This window comes from Nyctereutes procyonoides, unplaced genomic scaffold, assembly GCF_905146905.1.
Source record: "Nyctereutes procyonoides isolate TBG_1078 unplaced genomic scaffold, NYPRO_anot_genome, whole genome shotgun sequence".
NCBI classification, from domain to species: domain Eukaryota; kingdom Metazoa; phylum Chordata; class Mammalia; order Carnivora; family Canidae; genus Nyctereutes; species Nyctereutes procyonoides.
The window spans coordinates 10,443,137-10,466,878 of record NW_026575052.1 but is presented as its reverse complement, the minus strand read 5'-3'; the positions used below and the strand labels follow the sequence as shown (position 1 = coordinate 10,466,878).

Sequence of the window (23,742 nt, the reverse complement as noted above, 5' to 3'; positions counted from 1 at the left end):
AATGCAGGTGGGTGCTAAGGGCGCTTCTCCGCGCTCCGCTGAGCTTGTCTGGCGCCCAGGGCACCCTTACGCGGCCCCCTCCGCGGCCCCCTCGGCAGCACCCACGGGAGACGCGCAACTTTCTCCCACCGGCTCTGATCGCCGCCGTCACGCGCACACCCCGGGCCCTTCCTGCAACCAGAGCCCCCGCCGCCAGCCCCGGGCTCTCCTCCGCCGAGCGCGGCCCGCAGGTGGACCGCGAGCCCCCGCGCCCGAGCCGGGCCGCCCGCGCTCCGCGCAGTCCCGGGAGCCCCTTACCTGCCGCGCCAGCCGCCCGCCCCGCGCCGCCGCCCGCGCGCCCTCCCGCCCTCCCGCCGGCGCCACGGCGGCCGCCCCGCCCCGCCCGCGGGGGACCCCGCCCCCGGCCCCGCCCGCCCGCCCCGCGCAGGTGATCCTGGGGACCCGCGGCGCTCGCCCCTCCGGGCCCGCGGGGGCGCTCCGGGGGCGCCGGGGGCGGGGCGCTGGGGTGCGGCGCCTCCCCGTGGTGCCCTCGCGCCGCGCCCGGGCCGGGCTCCTTCTCGCGGCTCCGGGGCCGGCACCTCCGGGGCGCTCGGTCCAACAGCCCCCCACCCCCACCCCGGGGCAGAGCGGAGAAGGGAGCTTAGCGACACCCAGGCCAGATGTAGGTGGGTGTCCTTAAGGTGGGATCGCGTTAACCCGATTGGGAGGTTTGGGGGTCACCAGGTCATCAGGTCACCACCTGATGGGCGCAGAGGTCAGAACTCTGCGGGGCGCAATCAGGGCCCCTCTCCTTAATGAGGCTGCGGGATTCACTGCTGTACCCCACCCCCACCCCGGCACACGGAGGCCTCAGCCAGCAGGTACAGAGGGAGGGGACTAAGGAGAATCCCAAGCCCTCTCCTTTTATAAACAGGGAAACCGAGGCCTGGGAAGCAGAGGTGAGCTGCCCCAAGTCACACAGAAGGTCAGCGACACACCCGTGAGAATGTTTCTTCATTCTGTTTTCGGATTATTTCCGGAAAGTGTTGGGTTATGGGGCGCCGTGTTGCCCTGGGCTCCTGGTGCGATGCGGTCCAGGCCTTGACAAGGTGTGTCCACCCCCCCCCCCAAGGTTGGCTGGGAACTGAGCGCACCGTGTTTTCTTTCTTTTCTTCTTTTCTTTTCTTTCTTTCTTTTCTTATTTTATTTATTTATTCATAGAGATGCAGAGAGAGAGAGAGAGGCAGAGACACAGGCAGAGGGAGAAGCAGGCTCCACGCAGGGAGCCCGACGTGGGATTCGATCTCGGGTCTCCAGGATCGCACCCTGGGCCTGAAGGATGTGAAGGCAGAAAAACACAGGCCCAAGATGGAGTCACTTACGCTAAGCCAAGTCACCAAACTCAGCCTTAAACCTAACCTAATTGCAGTTTCCCTCCAGATATGTGGTCTTCACTGGTCAATCAGGAATTTCCCGGTCAGCACCAGTGAGGAAATCTGTCATGGGGGTCCTCTCTGTCCCTCAAAGGAAGATGAGGTAATGTGCCTGATAAAACCCCCTGTTCTTCCCTGCCCCCACCAAGAAAATGGCCTTGCCTGAAACAATACTTTTTTTCTTTTGCTAATAATTTCCTTTCCCAACCCTCTTTCCTTTGGAAACCTTCTGTTTCCATGACTCCTCAGAGTTCCCCCTCTCCTTGCTGGAGGGGATGCAGCGTGACTCATGAATCACTTAAGCCAATTAGATCTTCACAATTACTCCACTGAATTTTAACTTTTTTTTTTTTTTTTTTTTTTTTTTAACAAGGACGAGCAAGGAGGTGCAGGGAGCAACTGGAGCTGGAGAGCATTCCTGGAGGACAGAGAGCCCATAAGGCCAATGTGGTTGACCTGAGCAGGGGCTGAAGACACAGTGGACAGGATGATGAGGTCAGAGGCAGGCAGAGATCAGATCTCGTGAGGTCTCATGGGTCGCTGTGAGGAGTTTGGACTTCATCTCAAGGACCATGGAAAGCCAGGGAAGGATTTGAAGACAGGCAATGACCTGATCTGACCTTTGTTTTTTTAATAGACCTCTCTGGCTGGCTGAGAAGAATAGGTCAAGGGGGCCCAGGAGGCAGGGCGGTGGGGAATGGTGGAGTGGCCGTGGAAGTGGGGAGAAGTAGTCAGATTTGGGATATATTCTGGAAAACGGGCAGACAGGAATTGCTGATGGGGAGGAAGATTCAAAGAAGGCCGTGGGGTGACTGCTGATGAGTCAGCTCGTGTCCTGAGCAGTGGAGGCTTCCACGACCAGAATCACTGACTGTCCTTTTGGCTGAGCTGGACACAACCTGGAGACCTTCTAGTCTCCCTGGGATTTTACACCCATAGAGCCTCAGCCCAGGGGAGTGAGGCAACATGCCCATGTCCTGGGTAAAAGCAGAGGTCCCCCCAGCTCCCAGTCTAGAACCTGCCTGACCACGGGCTTCATTTATTTCTCGGGCAAACCAGTGAAACTGGGTAAAGGAAATCTCATTTGAAATGGAGTCGGAAGGCCAGAAGGGGAAGCTCTCACCCTCCACCACTCCTCATCAGTTGCAGAAGCAATAGAAAGAGACAATACCTTGCATTCCACACAGAGAGAAGCCTGGACTTTATTTTCTCTGCATGAGGAAGGAAGATTTTCTCCTGGTCTGGCAACAGCCCAGCCAATGAGAGACTGTCACAACTCAGCCAGTGAAAAGCCACTACACTTACAACTCCCAGTTTCCTCCAATGGAATTTTTTATTAATAACAGTCCTTCTTAACTCCCTGCCCTTTCCTCTTTGTTCTTCTTTGTTCACTGGACTTGCCTATGGTTTTGCCATAGCTTGCGTGTCCTGAGTTGCAATCCTCTGCTATTCCTGAATAAACCTGTTTTGCTGGTAAAATAACTGACAGCTTTGTTTACAGGAACACCAGGAACAGGCATCTAGGTAACAGGTAACAGGTAGCAGGTAACAGCAAACAAGATTATCAAGTGATATCTAGGAATGACCACAATTCCAAGTGATGGGGCAATGGCCGAACCAAGTGTGCTTCATAACGGAGGCACAAGGCATACAAATACTCAGGCTTTTGCAATTTACGGAGATGTGTGGATGTAATAGTGTGATTTATAATAAGAAATACGTGCATTTTGGTTTTTATCTGTGGTTCCTGGCTCACAGCTCCCCAAACCCATATACTTTCCTGATTAGGGCAATAGTGGCATCTTTTGTTCTAATAGTTGGCCTTTGTCCTCGGGTTTTGAAATAGCTTCAGAGTAACGGGGAAATGGGTTTCTCCTATTATTCATAACAAGCCCCTTTCAACCACACCTGAATGTATGTTAATGAAATGATTTTTGGAAAGTCTCTGGTTCACACAAAGAGGAAAGCTGATTGCCAGAACCAGCCGAGTGATTGGAGAGTTGGAACTTTATTGCCCTTCCCCATCCAGGGAGGGAAGAGGGGCTGGAGGCTGAATCAATCACCAATGGCCAATGACTTAATCAACAATGTCTGTATAATAAAGTCTCTGTTAAAATCCAAAAGAATCGAGTTTGGAGAACTTCTGGGATGGTAAACAAAGATACACCCCCTGCCAGGAAGGTGTCACACTCCAAACTCCATGGGGACAGAAGTTTCTGTGCTCAGGACCCTTCTACACCTCATCCAATATATTTCTTCACCTGGCTGTTCATTTATCTTTTAATATCCTTTGTAATAAGCAGGTAACCCAGTGAGTAAACTGTTTGAATTCTGTGAGCAGCTTTAGAAAATTAATTGAAACTGAGGAGGGACCTTGGGAACCTGTGATTCATACCAGTTGGTTAGAAACTGAGGTAACAATCTGGACATATGATTGGCAACTGAAGGTGGGGAGAGGGAGATAGTTTTGGGGGACAGAGTCCTTAACCTGTGGGTTAACTGATGCTAACTCCTGGTAGATAGAGTCAGAATTGAGTTAAATTATAGGACACCTAGTGAATGTTGTAGAATTGCTCGGTGTGGGACCCCTACTCACCCCCACAGACACTTTTGGTAACCAGAAATGTCAGAAGTAAAGCAGTTTATTGAGAGTAGAAGAGACAGGAGTGTGTTTATCCATGAGAGAATCCATAAATAGAGAATGAGAATAGCACATGCCAACTCTGACAACTCTATAAAATGTATGTCCATATACCGATTAAGATTTGAAGGGAGGGGGATCCCTGGGTGGCGCAGCGGTTTGGCGCCTGCCTTTGGCCCAGGGCGCGATCCTGGAGACCCGGGATCGAATCCCACGTCGGGCTCCCGATGCATGGAGCCTGCTTCTCCCTCTGCCTGTGTCTCTGCCTCTCTCTCTCTCTCTGTGTGTGTGACTATCATAAAAAAATTAAAAAAAAAAAAAAAAACATGAAAAAAAAAAAAAAAGATTTGAAGGGAGGGACAGCTGGCTGGTTTAGTTGGTGGTGTGTGTGACTCTTGATCTCAAGGTTGTGAGTTTGTGTCCCATGTGGCATGTAGAGATTACTTAAAAAAAAAAAAAAAAGACTTTAAGGGAATTTGGTGTGATATAAATCTGGTGATCTTCTATGTTCTTTTTCCTGTAGATCATAATATTTAAACAAATTTTATAAATCAATGAAAATTGCTTATTAAATTACCTAACAAACCACCCCTGTTTCAGATGTACCCTAGGGATTCTTAGGTGCTTGGAGATTTAAAAATAACAAAAAGCTGCTCTTTCCACATGGAAAATACTCAAATGCACTGAGTCATCCTTTCTTTGTCAGCAGAAGGTATTGCTACAAACCAGCCTCCTGAGCACCTGAGATTTTACCTCCTAGTCAGGACTGTGCAACTCTCACTTCTCCCTTCAAAGCCCTAATCTGCAGTTTATGGCTTTTGAGATGGTTGCTGGGGAAACCAGACAAATGTCATGTAGGATTAGAATGCAATTTCGGGGGGGGGGGGGAGACAAAGCACAGAGAATTGTGAATCCAGAGAAATCTGAACCCACACTAATTAATCCAGTAAAAAAAAAAAAAAAAAAAAGGAAGCAAACATACCTAGGAAAATTGATTTCAAAATCAATCCCTTGTCTCTCAATCAAGAGGTGGAGTCCAAAAGACTTAGAAGTCATCGTTCTTAATTATCTACAGGGCACACTGTGATTTTTCATGTGACTATTCCCATGATAAATGTGGGCTGTGCAGTGCCCAAATATGCCATTGTGCAACTGAGCAAAGGAAACCTTACATGAAATGGAGAGGGGAGGCCAGAAGGGGTAGCTCTCCTCTCCTACCACAGTCCTCAGCTGTAGAATCAACAGGAAGAAACCTGTAGTTTACTTCCCCAGCATGAGGAAAGAAGATTGTCTCCTGGCCTGGCAACAGCCCCGCCAATGAGAGATTGTCATTGTTTCCTCCAATGGGCTTGTTGTTTGTAACAGCCCCTCTCAACGATCCCCCCCCCCCCATGCTATAAAACATGGTTCTTCTCTCTTCTCCTGACTTGCTTCTGGTTGGACTTTTTTGGGATGTGGTCAGTTGCAATTGGTCTGCTATTCCTGAATACAACTACTTTGCTGGTAAAATAACTTACAGTATTTTTTTTTTTAGATTTAATTTATTTATTCATGAGAGACACACAGAAAGAGGCAGAGACATAGACAGAGGGAGAAGCAGGCTCCCTACAGGGAGCAGATGTGGGACTCGATCGCAGGAGCCTGGAATCATGACCTGAGCCAAAGGCAGATGCTCAACCACTGAGCCAGCCAGGCGTCCTGACAGCATTATTTTTAAGGTTAACAAGGTCCAGTAGAGGCAGGCATCCCTTCCTGTGAGCTGCTGTCCTGTTTCCGGGTTAATTCCCATCTCACCTCTGGGAGCATTGGGTGATAGAGAGCGAGGAAAGAAGAGAGTGATGGGCGTGAACTAGGCGTCTGTAACACACCCCACCCCATAAGCCACCTGATTTCTCTGGGCTTCCTCATTTTGATGCTACATTTTAGGGAAGCCCCATGATTCAGAGCATTAGCACAAATCATTTGCTGGTAATAACAAGGCAAAACTTCTGTTCCCAGAATGAAAATGAGAGGCTGTAAATTAAGCCTTTGGCCATCATCAGAAGCTGCTGTCCCTCACCTTGGCAAGGAACCTGTGCTTTTATCTCGAGGGTTCTAGGAGCTCTTCCTGGTGGCAGCTAGCTCATCTGCCCTCCTGGGTCCACTCTCACACCACAGTCACCCTGGGAAACCCAGAACAAGAGTAAACAGGGTGGAAAGAACGCAGAGAGAAGACGCAGATCAGCTACTGTTTACTTGCTGTGTGACCTCAGGCAGATCTTCTAACCTCTCTGGGCTTTTATTTATTCTTCTATGATTCATTAATTCATTCAACCAATATTTTACCGAGGGCCTGCGATGTGCCAGCAGCGAAGGAAAGAGACAGTAAGTCATCCCTGCCCTGATGAAGTTGACATTCTTATGTGGGGAAGACAAAAACAAGCCAACGGGTATGGCAGGCTGGAGGGTGGCGAGTGCTCTGGAGGGGAACCAAGGGGCGTGGGAAGAGCGCTATCTGCCCACTGGCCACCCACGGGGCATGATGAGGACCGAATGAGTTAATGCCCACTCAGTTACTTCCTCAAACAGTCATGGGCTATGCACATTGAAGGAGTAGCTCTAATATCGCAAATGGACGTTTTATGAACTGAGAGCATTTCCAGAGATTCCCAAGGCCAGAGAGTGTGGTGAGCCAGGGGTCCAGATCCCAAGTCTAGGGTTGAATCATGGCCTGGGACTGGAAGGGAACGTGAACATCCTCTTGCCCAGGGGGTCTCAGTCCTGGCTGCCCCCTTAGAATCATCTGGGTGCTTTGAAGCACTTCTGCTGATGTCAAGGCCGCCCCACTGAACCAGTTCTCGGGACAGGGCCAGATGTTCACTTTCTTCCCCCAGCTGCCCAGGGGCTGCCAGGGTGTGACCTGGGTTGAGAGCCTCCTACTGTAGACCAGGGGCCTGAGGCCACAGAGACAGCACCACATGCCCACAAACTGTGATCCAGACCTCTAGAACTCCTTCCCCTTCCAGGCACGGTGTCCCTGCTGCTACTCAGTACCTCATTCCCCTCAGCTGGGAGCCCCCCCGCCCCGGGGTGGCATGGCATCCGGCCCCTCCCCTACACCTTCCTGGGAACGGAATGTCTCTCTTACCTGTGGGCTACAAAACAGTGTGACCCTTGACCAGGCTGTTGATCATTCCACATTCAACCTTCGTTATGGGCTGAATTGTGCCCCGCCCCCCCAACCTCAAATTCGTATGTTGAAGTCCTAACCCCCAGGACCTCATGTAACTCTATTTGGAGACAGGGTCTTTGAAGAGGTAATTCAAGTAAAATGAGGTCACATGGGTGGGTCCTGATCTAACCTGATTGGTGTCCTCATAAGAAGGGAAGATTAGGACACAGAGAGGAGACCCTATGCAGATGGCCATCCATCCTGAACCACGAGGCTCTCAGGAGAAACCAACCCTGATTTTGGACTTCTAAACTCCAGAATGGCGAGGAAATCAATTTCTGTTGCTTAAGCCACCCAATGTGGTACTTCATTTTGGCAGCCCTAGCAGACCAGTATAGCCTTGTCATTGTCACATCACAGGACATCCAGTCCTGTCTGGCACTGGAAGGAGAAGACAACTTGATTTGATTCCCTATAGTCAGTGAACCTTATACACACTTCACGTTTCAAGGCTAAGCTCAAATATCAGTTCCCAGGGTACTCTTACTGCTTAATTGGACTTCTCTTTCCCTTCCTTTTATTATAGATAAGCAGATGTCATTTTTCCTCTCCTGACGGACTGTGAGCTGCTCACGACCTACTCATCTTTGTGTCCTTCAGAGCACCAAGCATAAATCCCTGAACTTAATAGATGTCCAGGAAAGAGCCATGAATGAATTGATGAAACACAGCCTTTGACCATGGTTTCTTGGGTCACCAGAAAGGTTAAATAATAAAAATTGAAATTATGGGTCACATTTAGGGGTTATTTAGTTGTCTAGACAATTCTATAATGTAGGTACTAGTATTTATTGCATATTACTAGTATTTATTGCATTTTACAGATGAAGAAACAGACTTGGGACAGGACTTATAGTTTGCCCAAGGTCACCCAGATAGTCTGGTCCCGAGAGTTTCAGGCTCATCCACTATGGGTTAGTACTATGGTAGAGTTTGAACCAGAAAGAGGCTTTCTAGTCTGAAGATCAAGATGGCACTAGACTTTAGGGGATGCGTGCCCTTCATCTTCTCAACTTCACTAACACTTACCATCTGACCATTTGTTTGACTCTTTCCCAAACCACCACAGACATCACTCTCTAGCTCTGCCATCCTTTCCAACATTACCTGGATTCCTCCCTTCCCACATCTATCACCATAGCCCTGGGGACAACTTCTGTTCCTCAAACCTGCCCTGCACTCCCTCATGGCTGGGTCAGAGGTGGGCCATTCCTCCCAGAGAAATGCACCCTTGTGCTCTCCTGGCCCTTCCATCCGTGAATGGCCTTCCTTCAAGATCCCACATCCTTCCATGAAAGCCCATCTAACCCCCGCCCCCAGTCAAAGTCATGTTCCCTTTCTTGGGGTGCCCTAGTACTGGGTTTGCACCTGAACCATAGCCTGTGCTTCTGTCTTGTACTACAGCTGGCTATTTGCAGATCCATCTCTCCTGCTCTGTTGCAGGCTCTGGCAGGGCAGAGGAGTTTATATTTCCCAGAGCACTTAATGTTAAGTAGATTTTAAAAATATGTTTGATTTGCCAAATGAACTCATTTGCCTTATTGCGCCCTCTGCCTTGTATGGACTTGGCCTTTCTTTGCACTGTGGACAGGGCAGGGAGAAGCAGCCAGAAGGATTTAGGATTAGAACTCTCCATCCCTCTGCTTCCCTTATCTCTATGTCTCTTTGAGTGTCTAGACCTTCATTATCCCTTAATGCACAAAGACCTTCTCCTCAGAGTAGAGAACATGGTAGCCAACAGCTCAGGTGGAAGAAGAGCTTCTTTCTGGAGTTCCATTTTAGGAGAACATTCTGATTGGCCAGGTTGGGTCACATGCCCACCCCATGGTCAAGTAGGAAGTTTCTCACCTCAGAAAAGAGAAATGGGAGAGGAGCAGACAAAAACACACCTACTTCAATATATTGATGAACCTTTAAAAGCTCGAAAGGTAAGAGCATTTTACTAATTGGTGAATTGGTCAGATTTTAGGAAACTAGTGAATAAGCATTTTTAAAAAATCTGGTCTTCATTTTTCACCATCCAACTTTAAGGTGAGATATGAGGAGTGAATCTTAACTCTCAAATATACCTAAATCACTGGTGGCATAGACGGTTCTGACACAGATCTTCCATATTCCCACAGAACTTCTTTATGGTCTTGATGCTGAGTGACAGACAACGCCAGCGTCAGAGTCTTCCTGGTCACATTCAGAGGCACGTGCTATACAATCAGAATCCATAAAGAACATTATTTTTATAGCTCCCATAAATTTTTGATACATAAAGCCACTTTCTATTATGGTTTCCTGACAAATTGCATTTATTTAAACACTTAAAGATCCAGAGAAGGAAATAATACTGACTTTAGAGAATTTTACTCTCATACTTTATCCTTCCATTCCTTTTTCTTAGGGTAAATTTTTATTCATAAGATTGCAAACCATCACCTGTATCAAATTCCAGAACTTTTTCATCAGTCCTAAAAAAAAAACCCCTGTACCCATAAGTAGTCACTCCCCACTCTCCCCAACCCCCCAGCCTTGGACAATCACTAATCTACTTTCTGTCTTATGGACTTGGTGATTCCAGACATTTCTTATAAATGGAATCACATAACATGTGGCCTTTTGTGTCTGGCTTCTTAGCGGGTTTTCAAGGTTCATCCATGTCATAGAATGAATCCTTTATTCCTGTTTGTGTCTGAAAAATACGCCATTGTATGGACATATATTTGGTTTATTCATTCACTGACTGGTGGATGTGGGATGTTCCCACTTTCTGATGATTATCTATAATGCTGCCATGAACTTAATGTAAATTTTTGTGTGGGTACATGTTTTCAATTCTCTTGGATACACATACCAAGGAGCAGAATCGTCAGGTCATGTGGTAACTCTACATTTAACTTTTTGAGGAACTGCCCAGTTTTCCAAAGCAGCTGCACCATTCTGTGTTCACACCAGTAGTTCACCAATGCTCATTATCTTTTAATTTTAGCCATTTTAGTGGGTATGAAATGTATGTCATTGTGGTTGTAGTTTACCCTTCCTTGGTGACTAATGATGGGGAGCATCTTTTCATGCACTTCTAGGCTATTGGTATATCTTTTTTGGAGAAATGTTTATTCAGCTCTTTGTTGGGTTGAATAATGTCCCCCCCAAATTCATGTCAACTTAGAACCTGTGTATGTGGCCTATGTGAAATAGGCTCTTTGCAGATGTGATTAAGTTAATGAAAAGTCATACTAGATTAGGGTGGACCCTGAATCTAATCCGACTGTGTCTTTATAAGAAAAGGGAAATTTAGGGACGCTTGGGTGGCTCAGTGGTTGAGCATCTGCCTTTAGCTCAAGGCATAATCCCAGGACTCTGGGATCGAGTCCCACATCAGGCTCCCTGCATGAAGCCTGCTTCTCCCTCTGCCTATGTCTCTGCTCTCTGTCCATGAATAAATAAAGTCTTTAAAAAAAAAAGAAAAGGGAAATTTAGACACACACAGAATGCTACACAGAGAGATTGTAGTGATGTTGTACGAGCCAAGGAATGCCAGCAACCACTAGAAGCTTGGAGAGGGGTATGACACAGGTTCTGTTCCGATTCCCCAGTAGGAACCAACGCTGCTGACACCTTGATTTCAGACTTCCGGCCTCTAGAAGTGTGAAAGAATACATTTCTATTGTTTTAAGCCACCTAGTTTGTGGTAACTCGTTATATCCACCCTAGGAAATGATCACCAGTTCCTTTACTCATTTTTAAATTGGATTATTTGCCTTTTTATTCACAACTCCAATTTAGTTTCAGAGCCTAACATATGTGACTTAATTCCTTCCTTACAATGATGTTTTTAAACAAGATTCTGATTTATATCATTAACTTCAAAAGCAAATTTTTGTATTTTGGTTTTAAAAGGACTACATAGGTGTATTTTTATGTTTATCCCCTCCCCCCACTTGTTCTCCTATTCTTGGAATGACTACTTATTTTTCCTTGGAATGACTTTAAACACATATTCTTATATTTGTTAGGAAAAGTCCCACAGCTTTTAAGGAAACACAAGGGAGAAGAGAGAGGATGCATGTGGCCGAGTGTCTTTGATTAAATGCTTTACTCTGTTCTTGGCGCTCATTCGTTCATTCATGCAACAAGCATCTATTGTGTGTCTTCTGAATAGATGACAAAGGCATCACTCTGCCCTTGAGCATGTATTCTGTGGGGGAAACCTGACCTATAAATAGATATTTTACCATCACTTACAGGATTGGTTTTCTATTGATTATTTGTGACCCCTACCCCCCCACCCAAATTCATCTGTTGGAATCCTAATGACCAACATGATGGTGTCAGGAGGTGGGGTCTTTGGGTTGATTAGGTCATGAGAGTAAGGACCTTGAGAGTGGGATTAGTGTCCCTATAAAAGAGTCCCCATGGAGCTCCCTACCGCCTTCCACCATGTGAGGAGATACCAAAAAGATGGTCATCTGTGAACTAGCAAGCTAGTCCTCACCAGATACCGGTTGTGCTGGGACACTGACCTTGGGAATTCTAGCCTCCAGAAGCCTGAGAAATCAATGCCTGTTGTTGATGAGCACCTACTAGTCTGTAGTATTTTGTTGTAACAGCCTAAACAGAATAAAACACTTTCCCCTTCCCAGGTTCCTTTACTAAAACTAACGCATCAGATTTGGCACTAAGCTTTAAAAGTCCGTAGATCAGGGCACCTGGGTGGCTCAGTTGGTTGAGCATCTGCCTTCATCTTGGGTCATGATCCCAATGTCCTGGGATGAGTCCCACATCGAGATCCCTGCTCAGTGGAGAGCCTGCTTCTTCCTCTCCGTCTGCAGCTCTCCTTGCTCATTGTCTCTCTCTCCCTCTCTCTCAAATAAATGAAAACTTTTTATTTATTTTTTTTTTTTTTTATAATTTTTTTTTTTAATTTTTTTTTATTTATTTATGATAGGCACACAGTGAGAGAGAGAGAGAGAGGCAGAGACACAGGCAGAGGGAGAAGCAGGCTCCATGCACCGAGAGCCCGACGTGGGATTCGATCCCGGGTCTCCAGGATCACGCCCTGGGCCAAAGGCAGGCGCTAAACCGCTGCGCCACCCAGGGATCCCTCAAATAAATGAAAACTTTTTAAAAAGGCTGTAGGCCATGAGGCTGTTATCTGAACAGCCTTCAAAAAAATAACACTTTGTTTTTAAGAGCAGTTGTAGGTTTACAAAAAAATGAGCAGAAAATGTAGTTTTCTACATTCTGCTCACCCCTTCTCACTTCCCCTATTATTAATGCCTATAAAAAAATCTTATTACCTACATGTACAGTCTAAAAAAACAGATATAAACCAAAAGAAGATAAAGATTATCCATAATTCTCTTATTCAGATGGAACTATTAAAAATATTTCAACGTATGGCACCTGGGTGGCTCAGTCGATTAAATGTCCAACTCTTGGTTTTGGCTCAGGTTGTGATCTTAGGGTCATGAGATCAAGTCCCGTGTGGAGGTCCATACTCAGCAGAGTCAGCTTGAGATTCTCTCTCCCTCTCCCTCTGCCCCTCTCCTCCATGTGCATGCATGCTCTCTCTAAAAATAAACAAATCTCAAATAAAGTATTTCAATGTATAACCCTCCAATCTTTCCTCTGTGTACAAATATGGCTTTTTTTAATTAAATGAAATCCTATGATACATATTTTATCATCTAAAGCTAGTTTTATTGTACTTTTCGTGTTTTTCTCTTTATTATTGGAATCCCAATCTCTTAAAAATATTTTTTTTAAAGGCTTGCCATCCTATAGAAGGGCCTGAGCTGTAAGCAAAACAGAATTATCTTAGGTTACCCATAACCAGGACCAAGGTACAAATGTCTTTTTTCTTGGATAAGAATGCCCTCCAGGGGATCCCTGGGTGGCGCAGCGGTTTGGCGCCTGCCTTTGGCCCAGGGCGCGATCCTGGAGACCCGGGATCAAATTCCACGTCAGGCTCCCGGTGCATGGAGCCTGCTTCTCCCTCTGCCTGTGTCTCTGCCTCTCTCTCTCTCTCTCTCTCTGTGACTATCGTAAATAAATAAAAAAATTTAAAAAAAAAAAAAAAGAATGCCCTCCAAACACTGACACCCCATTGGTCCTTTCAGCGTTAGTATCAGCCTGACTCTCATCAGCGGGTATTTCCTAGGTGGCTGACTCTCTGGAGCAACCATGGAAAATGCGGGGATTTATGGAATCTAACCAGGATGAAAGACAATCTCACCAATCTGAGTCTTGCTTTAGGGAAAGCAAGATACTTAATCATAACATATTTTCTGATTTTATTTGGCTATAAAACAAAAAATGTAGTCAAGAAGTAAAAATAGAAACCAATCTTACTAAAAGAATTTTCACTGGAGGCTGACTCTTTAAAGATGGGGTTTTCCTGTCATCAGTTTAGGACAGGACCTCACAGGTTAACTGTTAAGAAAAAAAATGACCCATGTCAATTATTTCTCAATAAAGCTGGGGAAAAAAAAGCATTACAAAAAAAAAAAAAAGAGTAAACGACACAAGAAGGAAACACTTGGCAAGCATGGCTGGTCAGTGTCAAGATGCTTAAACTTGGCTCGACCCCCTGAGTCCTGGCCTTTCGCCGTAACAGAGCAACTGAGCCCCATGAGCTGTAAAAATGCCATAGAAGCAGAGAATATTATTTGAACCATGCAGGCTGCTGCAGGAATGGTTCCCTCTGCTCTGTGATGAATTCAGTTCACCCTGTAGAGAGGGACAGAGAGAAGGATAAGATGCTCACCCCACACAATCTTCCAACCTGCCCATCCCGGAAGCAGGCCCCAACTACAATTCTGTGACCTTCAATATCCTTGGGTGACAAGGTCATTTCCACCTAATCCTCTGGGTGCCTGATATGTAAACCCCGGAACAAAAAGCAGCCAAGTCTTTGACATTGGGAGAAGGTGGAACTGGTTAAATCAATGCCCAAGGGCTGCTTCTCATTTGCAAAGGAGAAGAAATCTCCCATCCAGACTTTCCAACAGTTACCCGAAATTTCTAATAAATGACCGAAGTTATCAAGGAAATAAGTAATAGAAGATGAGTAAGTGCGCCCCTAAAAGACCTTTAATTCACAGGATTCACTCAGGCAACTTCCAAGAAATCATTTTTGGTCTGATTACCTTCTTTGGGGCCAAGAGGTCTGGTAAAATCTTCTAGGACAAAAGATTGTATAATTTTCCATTAAAGATCTCAATTATTCAAAACACACTGAAGATAGCACCAGGCCAAGAATTAACTTGATTACTTCTTTGAAGCAAAAGGAAATGGAGTCAAACCACATGCAATGCTCATTCATTTGTAGAAGAGTGAATGATGGGTACATTTTTCCCCCTCCCCATGAGAGTACACTTAATAAAGAATGTACATAACTTAGTTGGAGAAAGCAGATATATATACACATCTAGAAAGAGAACAGTATTTTTCTGAAATGTTTATCCAAAAAGGCATTAATATCTCCAATAAAATCTGGATTTCCCCTAAATAAAGCACAGCGAAATATTTTCTTCTAGAGAAAAGTAACATATAATTTTAAACTAACCTTAATGCTACATCAAGGAAGGAAGGAGAATGGGGTATTAATAATTTTTTAATGACTATATAAAGGTTATACAAAGTCTAACAGTAAATCAGACTTCTTGGTTCACAGCACATCATCATCCCTGATCCATATAAGATGCCTCTTATGTATGTATATATGTGTTTAATGTATTATCTTTAAAAAAAGTATTATCTTTTTTTTGTATACATTCTTGCACAATGCACTACTGTCTACGTATTTTATGTGAGTGTTACACACATCTCACTGATTACTTCTGTCACTCGGGTCTATTTTTAAGATCCATCCATGTAGCTGAGTCTATGGCTACTCTGTCGTACAGTTCTCCACAGTGTCAATTTCCCAGGAGAGAACCCCAGCTTGCTTCTGTAAATAATGGTGCAGTGAACATTCTCATCATGTCTTCTACTGGACCTGAATATACCTTTGGGATATTCTTGGGATCTCTCTATATTCCAGGAGCAGAGCTGCTGAGTCAGAGATTTTGTTCTTACTGATAGGATTAAGTACTGCCAGATAATTCCTCAGAATTACTAAACCAGTCTACACTCCCACCTGTGTTACATCAGGCTTCCTATATATCCATCCTCTGGCTATACTGGGCATTATTCACTTTTTAACATTTTTGAGAATCCAATAGGTATAAAGTGGCATCTTGTTGCATTAATTACACTTATCAGATTACTGGATTTGAATGTCTCTTGCAGGCTCGCTTTACTTTTTTGTTGATTGCTATTCATATCCTTAAACCCATTTTTTTAAATTGGGCTGCTTTTCCTTTGGATTTGCCAAACTACCTTGTATATTATGGTTACTTACCTCATATTAGGATTGAAATATCTTCTGCCTGTTGTCTGTCAACATTGTCCATGGCATTCTTCATTGACTGTATCATTAATTTCGATGTAATCAATTACCTTATAGCTTATGCTTTTAAAGTTTTATAAAGTCTTTCCCTTCTTCTAGGTCAAAAGATATTCTCCTACAACTCATTCTATTAACTCTATACATTCCAGTCTTTAATCCATCCAGGAGTCAGTCCATCTCTCTATTTAGTGTTTGACGGGAAACCCAAGTTTTATTGACCTACGTATACCAAGCCCATTTCCCCAACACCATAGGTTAGACAGTGTAGCCTTTCTCTATTTATTTATGATGGCTTTTTATCGTATATTCTCTTATAGACCTGGGTTGGTCTCTACTCTTTTTAAAAATTTTTGACTTTTCTTACATTGAACTCATGTGAGTTTGTAGGTTGTCTTAGTTTTTGGTAGGACAAGTCTTCCATGTTTTTTCTTTTTAAGGTTTTCTTAACTACTTGTTTGTTTATTCTTTCCTCCAAGTTTGGAGGATAAGTTTAATGAGTCTAAGTGTAAAAAATATAGCTGGGATTTTGACAAAGATTCCATTGCATTTATAATTTTGGGAAAATTTGACATTCCTAAAATATGAAGTTATCCCATTTAAAAGCATGTACTTAAATTATCCAAGTCCTTATTACAGTTTGAAAGTTTGTTTATGCTGATGTTTTGATGCAATTATGAGTGTTGGCTTATATAAGCAATAGCTTATATTTTGGTCATTGATGGTATAAGAAGATGCTACTGCTTTTTCTAAGTTAGTCTTGTATTTGGCAACTTTGCTAAGCTTTTATAGATTCTAATAGTTTTGTCAACTTGGTTTTCCCATTCAAAAATCAGGAAGGCTCCTTCTGATGCCCAATCTCAAAGAGTTGAGAAATTAATAAAGAGTTTTTAATTCACAAAGCTATCCTTTAATCAGGCCTCAAGATTTTAGTAGAATGTTTCTTTAAATGTTCCTTGAGCAGCAGTGGAATGAGATGCTTCTGGGCAAAAGGGCTCCATATCTTATTAGATTTGATAAACACGGTATATCCTTTTGGAGACAGAGAATGCACAAATTAAAAAGGTCCCAGAAACACAGCAATACAGAAACTGTTCAACTTTTCCAAACATTTCGACCACAAGTTTTTCCCAAATAACATTACCATCTAAATACCTAATCTACAAATTACTTATATTTATAACTTCTATGTCTCAGAAGACTAGGAAAACTTTGGCAAGATTTGAGATGTTGCCCATGAGTATAAGAATTTTAATCCTTTCTCATTCTAGATTAGAACGATACTGTGATGTGTTCAAAGAAAGCAGAGAGAATTTCTGCTCACTCCTGCTATCTAGTTTAACATGTGTCTTGGTGATTATTGGACTCTGACACATATACTGTTGAATTTAACTTTTAAGTCAGTCTATTTTAATGAGGCAAATTACTTAAACTTTTATTCTTGTATTTTCTATTCTGCATTTAAAAAATCACTTTATCCTTAGGTTATTTGCAGTGGTTCTACAGCTTGCTGTTTCAGCATAGGAGTCCTCAGCTCAAGTGCAATCTCATGCCAAGACTGTTCTGCACGAGGAATCCAATGGACTTGAAGCTGGGTACAAGGCCCCGGGGACCTGGGAGTCCAGTTCCCCCTGGAGGCAGTGCCAAGGAACACAGCTTGGAAAAGCCTATTAAAGGACCAAAGTCCCTGGTTACTCTCCTTTAGTTTTTTGAAACAAAACACTGACAATTCTAAAAACCTTTGAATCCTACTACTTTTCTCCTGAAAAATGGAAGATTTTCATTTAACCAAGTAGTGGAGCATGGTCACCTGAGATGGAGGCAGGAAACCATTATGTTTCTAGCTCCCGGTTAGCTACCATCCAGGTGTATGAATCTGGTGATGCCTCTTGGGCTGTTTACTTGTGAAGGCTTGTGTGGGGCTGTGGAAGCCACTGGATAGTCTGGTGTTTGGAACTGTTCTGCTGAGTTTTCACAGGGCTAGGCGTTGGGGGATACCCTTGGGTCCCAACTTCTCCCTCACCCCCTTCAAAGGAGCAGTTGTTTACCTTTTTGTTGGTAATTAGTTTTACATTAAACTTTATGTAAGGTTTCATTTGAAAGAAGAATAGAGTTCTTTGGCTTAAAAATAAGTATATATTTTAAAAATCACCACACTAGATAACCTTACAGTCATTTTTAGCTTCGACATTTGGATGTGGAGATTTTTTTTAAAACCAAGACAGAAAATAAGCCTTTACCTGGAATGAATCATTTTTAACAGAGGATAAGCCAGGGTAAAAACTTTTCTCGATAAAGAACTCAAACCATCGTGGTTATTTTCCAGAGCTGGCAGTGAGTCGCCACTTTTAGCTCTGGTGCAGCTCAGTATTAATGTTCAACTGCTATCTAGTTAAAGGAGAAAACTATTTCACTATTCTTTTTTGTGCTACTGCCTAAATATAAATGACATTTATTGAAAATACTACAAAAAACTCCATTCAGTGGGCAAATTTTTTAAAAAAATCCTAACTTTATTTTTATTAGCTTTAAAAACAATCTTGTTACAAGTAATCACAAGGATTCCAAAAAAATTACATTCTGCTTTTGTCACTTTGAGTGGACAATGGACATTTAAATGTCCTAAAAATACAGGATAGCCAAAGTTGACAATAACAAACTACTATAAACTATGAATTGTCACATCAAGCACACGAAAATACAGAATACATATATATAAATTACTGACCAGGTTTTCAAAGCACAATGAATATTCCCTACAATTTATAGTACCAGAAAAGTAATGTCCCCCAGAATGTAACACAAGATCACCAACATGTTCAGATAAAATAATAAATTCACCTCCTGGGTTCAATGAAGACAGAAGTCAAAGCTGGAGGACATGCATGATACAGCAGAAACGTAGATGGCTCCTCTCTGGGGCCCCTATCTCGGGGGGCTGAGAAGCAGCGGGAAGAAGATGGCACAGTGACAGGATTAGCCACCTTTATCTCTCCTCAGTCTCCAGTCTGGTTTAGGAAGACTGGGGACTAAATAGAAAACAATATAGAAAAACATGTATTATCTGCATAGATATAGACCTCCCAGATGACAAGAATGAACATTCAGTCAATGCTATGCAGGAACTCCCAAGAGTCTGTAGGACATGATTTTGCTTCAAAAGGAAACAGTTTACAAGAGAGACCACACATGCCTAAGTTCAAAGAAGGTCCTTATGCTTTTGTTTACATGGAAGGAGACACTGACTCAACTCAATGTTAGTACCTCTTAACCTTGGCTGGAAACTTCTATTTTGAACATAACCATTTTTATAATGTTTTTGGTCAGTAAAACATCGCAGTTGTTACAATTTTCTGTTGCTTTGTTGCCTGTGTATTTGGTATTAATAACAATGCTCTTCAAATTATTAACATTTCCTCCTGATTCCTGGATAGAGACAACAATGGCATTCCAGTGAAGATGACCTGGCTGACTCACACCTCAAGGGGACGTTATAAAACAAATGCATTTATCAAATTCTGGAAAACAGTCCATAAACCTTATTCTTTAAATTTATTTAACCTTCTAAAAAGTGAGCTTCTGTAACAATGGACTTCCCACCCTAGCTAGGAGGCAACTAATTCCCTCATCTTTTGTTCCTTTTTATTGTCACATTTATAAGTCACATGTTTCCTTTTGTACAGAAGGATATACATGCAGGTGTGTAAAAGAGGAGCACAGTGAGAGAAAGGTTGACCAAGTTCACCTGCGTAACAGGTATGAAAGTATACAACTCCCAAGAAAAGAGAGATACCAGCAGACAAGGAACTTTGATGCACCAAAGAATTTCATACATTTTCCACTGTTTAATTATGTCTGAGATCTTCCCTTTTAAAAACAAAACTGTGGTCTGTAAAAGAGTCTATATAAAAACATGAAGTATCGGTGAGTCTTTAATTTTTAACAGAGCTCCATTTTATGAGCGCCGAGTGCCAGTGTCCTTGCACTGCAAACTATGTCCAAGTCCTATGAGATCTCAAGTTGCGTCATTAGAATCACATTTCAAGTACGACTATATATAATTTAATCTCATTACTACTAAAATCTAGGAAAGCCCACATAAAATGTCAGCACAATTGCTGGCTACCAAAATAACATTATTTAAGTAGATTCCAATCCCAACAGTACAATGATAATAAAAACATCAAAACATGGAACATTGGTTTCATTCATGAAGTTACTAAGTCACTGCCTTCACTGGATATTCCTTATTCACTGTATCCTTTCAGGGGAGATAGAATTTTTTTCCTTTTTTTTTTTTTCTATTTTCTTATGACAGGGATTCACTGCTTCTGAGAGGCCAATGCAAGAAGAAAGGAGCAAAAGCCCTCCTGTGGGATTTGGGAATGCCAACCCAGTCCCTGTGGTCCTCATAATAAGATGTTCATCTCTGTTTTCTCATCTGTGTCACATGAGGAGTGGATTATGTCATTTCTAGAGTCACCGTGGGCAGTATGGCTGAGATTCTGAGGAAATCTAATCTCCACTTTCTATCATAACATTAAGAGATGGAGTCCCTGTGAGTGGGAAACAAAATGACTGTATTCTCAAAGAAGGACGGTGCTGTTCCTGCTGTCTCCTGGCAGCTCTGATTTGGACACACCATGTTCTATTTAAGCCTTTATGTTGAACTTAAAACTTCCTGTGCTCTCAAATCTGTGGATAGGTTTAGTGTATAAAGTACGAAGAAGCAAAACAAAGAAGATGAGTTTGCTCTCCCCCTGATGCTCAGGTCCCCAAGACAAGGGAACTGATTTTACTGATTCTGTTTCTTAGCACCTTCAACTAGTTGATGCTCACACTAGTGCACTTTTTAAATGGGTTAATTTCCAGTTTCATCAGGTAGGTATTTCACAAGAACCTAGAACGTAGGAGCCAATGCACTGCCACACTGCAGGTTTTGTTGACTATCCTTACTAAGTGCTAGGATTTTCTTACTCTTCACAAATGCTTTTTCCGTAATACAAAGCATCATTTTCTTTCCTCACAATGCTCTAAATAATTTGATTCCTGAGATGAAATTATGATTTCTAAAGAGAACATGGCTACTACACTATCAGAGTTAAATCTAAGCAATAACTCAGTTTCCAAAAAGACAAATGCAACTAAACTTATTAGAAGGAACTTTAAAAAAGTACATGAGACTCATCTCTTACAAGATGGTTACGTGAGCTGGATATGAAAAAGTCAAAAAAGGACAGAGACCATAATATTTGAGATACTGGTTGATTTCACCACATTTAAAAGTTAATTTTTTCTTTTAGAGTTCAACTTATGGAAATATTATACTAGAAAGAATTAAAATATTAATGTTCTCCATTCAGAAAAATTTAATATATGTATATATTAAATAATAAATATTTTGTATTTAGTACATAATTTTTTAACATATATATTTTGGTTTAAGCTTTTCTTCAATTCAATACTCTAAAAAAAATAAGGACAGAGAAAAAGAAATTTTGAGATAATCTGCACTGCTTGACTTTAGAAACAGGTTATGTGAGTTTGGGATAGACTATTCTTTAATTGGAAGGAAGACCACGAAAGCTAAGCCAAATAATAAAACATCATGGATTTTGATCATTTAGAAAATTATAGCTAACAGATATTACCTAAAAGGAAATTTTAAAATCCCCCACTGTTGAAAAAACATATATTTCCTGACATACAGGGTCCATTCTGCAAATGACAAGTTGGTATAACAGATAAAACACTGGCTAAATGGTGAATTTAGAATGCAAAGTAAATTTATTAACTGGGTGCCGAACGATGATCTGAATTTAAGAAACTGCTTATGGGGGAATGCCTGGTTGGCTCAGTGGTTGGGCGTCTGCCTTTGGCTCAGGTTGTGATCCCAGGATCTTGAGATCGAGTCCCATGTCAGGCTCCCCATAGGGAGCCTGCTTCTCCCTCTGCCTATGTCTCTGCTTCTCTCTCTCTCTCTCTCTCTCTCTCATGAATAAATAAATAAAATCTTAAAAAAAATAATAAACTGCTTATGGAATGACACATCTCAACTGAATTTATATTGAGGCTGAACAGTGGTGGACATACACAAATAGGAGAGCTTAACATTTCAAGTATTTGAGGGCAAGGAAAAACAGAAAAAAAATAGAAAACTTTCTTTTTTTTTTTTTTTTTGGCAATATGGTTTAAGTCCTCAGAAATAAATCCTACCATAGTAAGAACCTCTAAACATGCTACCAAGAATGTGCGGACACCATGGTGTGAATTTCTGCATTCTTCTCTCTGTGTAGTGGCAGCCACAGCGGTTTACCAACCCAAACTCCTGTATGCAGCCCCTTCACGCACATACCAGGGAGCTCCAGATGTGAGATCAGAGAACAGAGATCAGCAGAGCCACCTGACCAGAGCAAAGTTTTCTTAGTTACAGGACTTTTCTGTAAAGGGACAGCAGAATCTGCACAGACCACACAAAGTTAAAAAGATGCTCGTTTCTGTGTTAGGAGCTTCAACTACCCACTCTGAAACACAAGTAAGAAACAATTCTGTTTTAGGGGAAAATGCCAAGTGTCAGCCAGGATAAAATACTGCACCAAAAACAAAGTCTCACTAACTGAATGATCTTGATTTCCTCCCGTCCTTCCTTGATTCACAGAAAAAGATTATGTGTGCCTTTTCTTTCAAAGCAAACTGGAAAGTATCTATACAATTAAAAAATGGTCTTCAGACAATCTTGTCATTACCTTTTCTAATTTACAGTCTCTGAATGACACACGCACAATATGTATAACATTAAAAAACTCAACGGGTGACCGAGGACAGTTGGATATGCTGTGGGCTAGCACGTGGTCACAGATGGCAGACTGTGGTCACCACCTGAGGTCGTGATTAGCTAAACTCACTGGTGGTATGTCCCGCTTCCAAAGTAGCAGTTCCCTGGGAGGGATGACGCATTCGGGACAGTGGTCTGTGCATCATCTTCCTCTCTCAAGTAAGGGTAACAGGGAAGAGAGTAACATGTACACCAATGTAACCCACTTGATTCCAGGAATCAAAGTGAATTTGGCATTTCCTCTCTAAGGCTAAAGAAAAGAACTACTTGAGAAAAATGACTCTCTATGAATTATTCTGTATTTCAGATCTCTTTTTGTGCAAAAAATTTCATGTGTATTGAATAACAACCTTTGATCAGTAGATAGATTAGTAGGAAGCTATTACACCATTACAAAATACCCACATTCGATTATTAGAATTTTAAGACTATTTTCAAATTCATAAAAATGGTACTGCACTCGTTGACTACAGCTTTCGTTTTTGGGTAGCCCATGCTATATGGAATTGGGGAAATTAACACTGCTGGAGGGAGCCAGGAATCAGACAAATTTCCTAATTTGCTACTGCTTAAAAATGGTCAAGAGATGCGACATGTTGGTGGCTAATCCTTTCATTTAAAGTGCTGTTCAGGATATCTGTTAAAATTTTGAACAGGTAAAATCAGCTGCTACTCTCTGCTGTGATCCAGTGCCGGGGCAGTGGCAACACCTTGCCTCACCTATTCACATACCCCCAGCCTCACCTATACACACGTTGAGCAGCAGGGCACCGGAGGAGCACAGGCCTCTGGTGCTGAGCCCAGGAGGGCAGCTGCCTCACACCCTCCCCAGAGGCTTCACAGCGCCCCATCAAAGTTCTGGGGCTCACTCAGTGCTGCGGCTGGAGGTTCGGGGCGCCTCGTCTGGGTAATTTTCTGTTTGGGGTTTTTTGTTTCTTCTTCCTCTTCAGTTTCACTTTCACAGACATGAACCACCACACTTGGCGTTGACTCTGTTCCTGCATGGAGCTCGTATTTCTCTCCTGGGGAGGTAAGCAGCAGAAAGAGGAATTTGTCTCTTGAAACTTCTTGTTCTATTCATATTTTAATTGATTACTGGTTTTTAAATCCTATGTCAGAGCATTTGATCTTGTTTTGGCATTAGAGATCTGATACTTTAAGGTTCTTATATAATTTTGTCCTTTGAAGAAATTAGCTAGTGAG

The 23,742-nt window shown here is 42.7% G+C and overlaps 1 protein-coding gene and 2 long non-coding RNA genes across 5 annotated transcripts in view; 1 reads left to right on the top strand and 2 right to left on the bottom strand.

Moving 5' to 3' along the window:
- The first annotated feature begins 485 nt into the window (after positions 1–485).
- LOC129513837 (uncharacterized) lies at positions 486–3,467 on the top strand. The gene is made up of 4 exons (XR_008665310.1): positions 486–665; positions 914–1,088; positions 1,201–1,515; positions 1,786–3,467. It is a non-coding gene; the product is annotated as an uncharacterized LOC129513837 (long non-coding RNA).
- Positions 3,468–5,608: 2,141 nt separating this feature from the next.
- Positions 5,609–13,237, bottom strand: LOC129513784 (uncharacterized). Its single transcript, XR_008665299.1, has 4 exons — positions 12,659–13,237; positions 9,334–9,465; positions 6,113–6,215; positions 5,609–5,849 (listed from the first exon to the last, which is right to left on the bottom strand). It is a non-coding gene; the product is annotated as an uncharacterized LOC129513784 (long non-coding RNA).
- A 4,959-nt stretch (positions 13,238–18,196) lies between these two features.
- RCAN3 (RCAN family member 3) overlaps positions 18,197–23,742 on the bottom strand; it is a 34,367-nt gene continuing 28,821 nt past the window's right edge. For all 3 annotated transcript variants that reach the window (XM_055331671.1, XM_055331670.1, XM_055331673.1), the window contains exon 5: positions 18,197–23,561. In XM_055331671.1, coding sequence (XP_055187646.1) covers positions 23,377–23,561 — 185 coding nt within the window. In that variant the 3' untranslated portion in view covers positions 18,197–23,376. The remainder of the gene's footprint in view (positions 23,562–23,742) is intronic.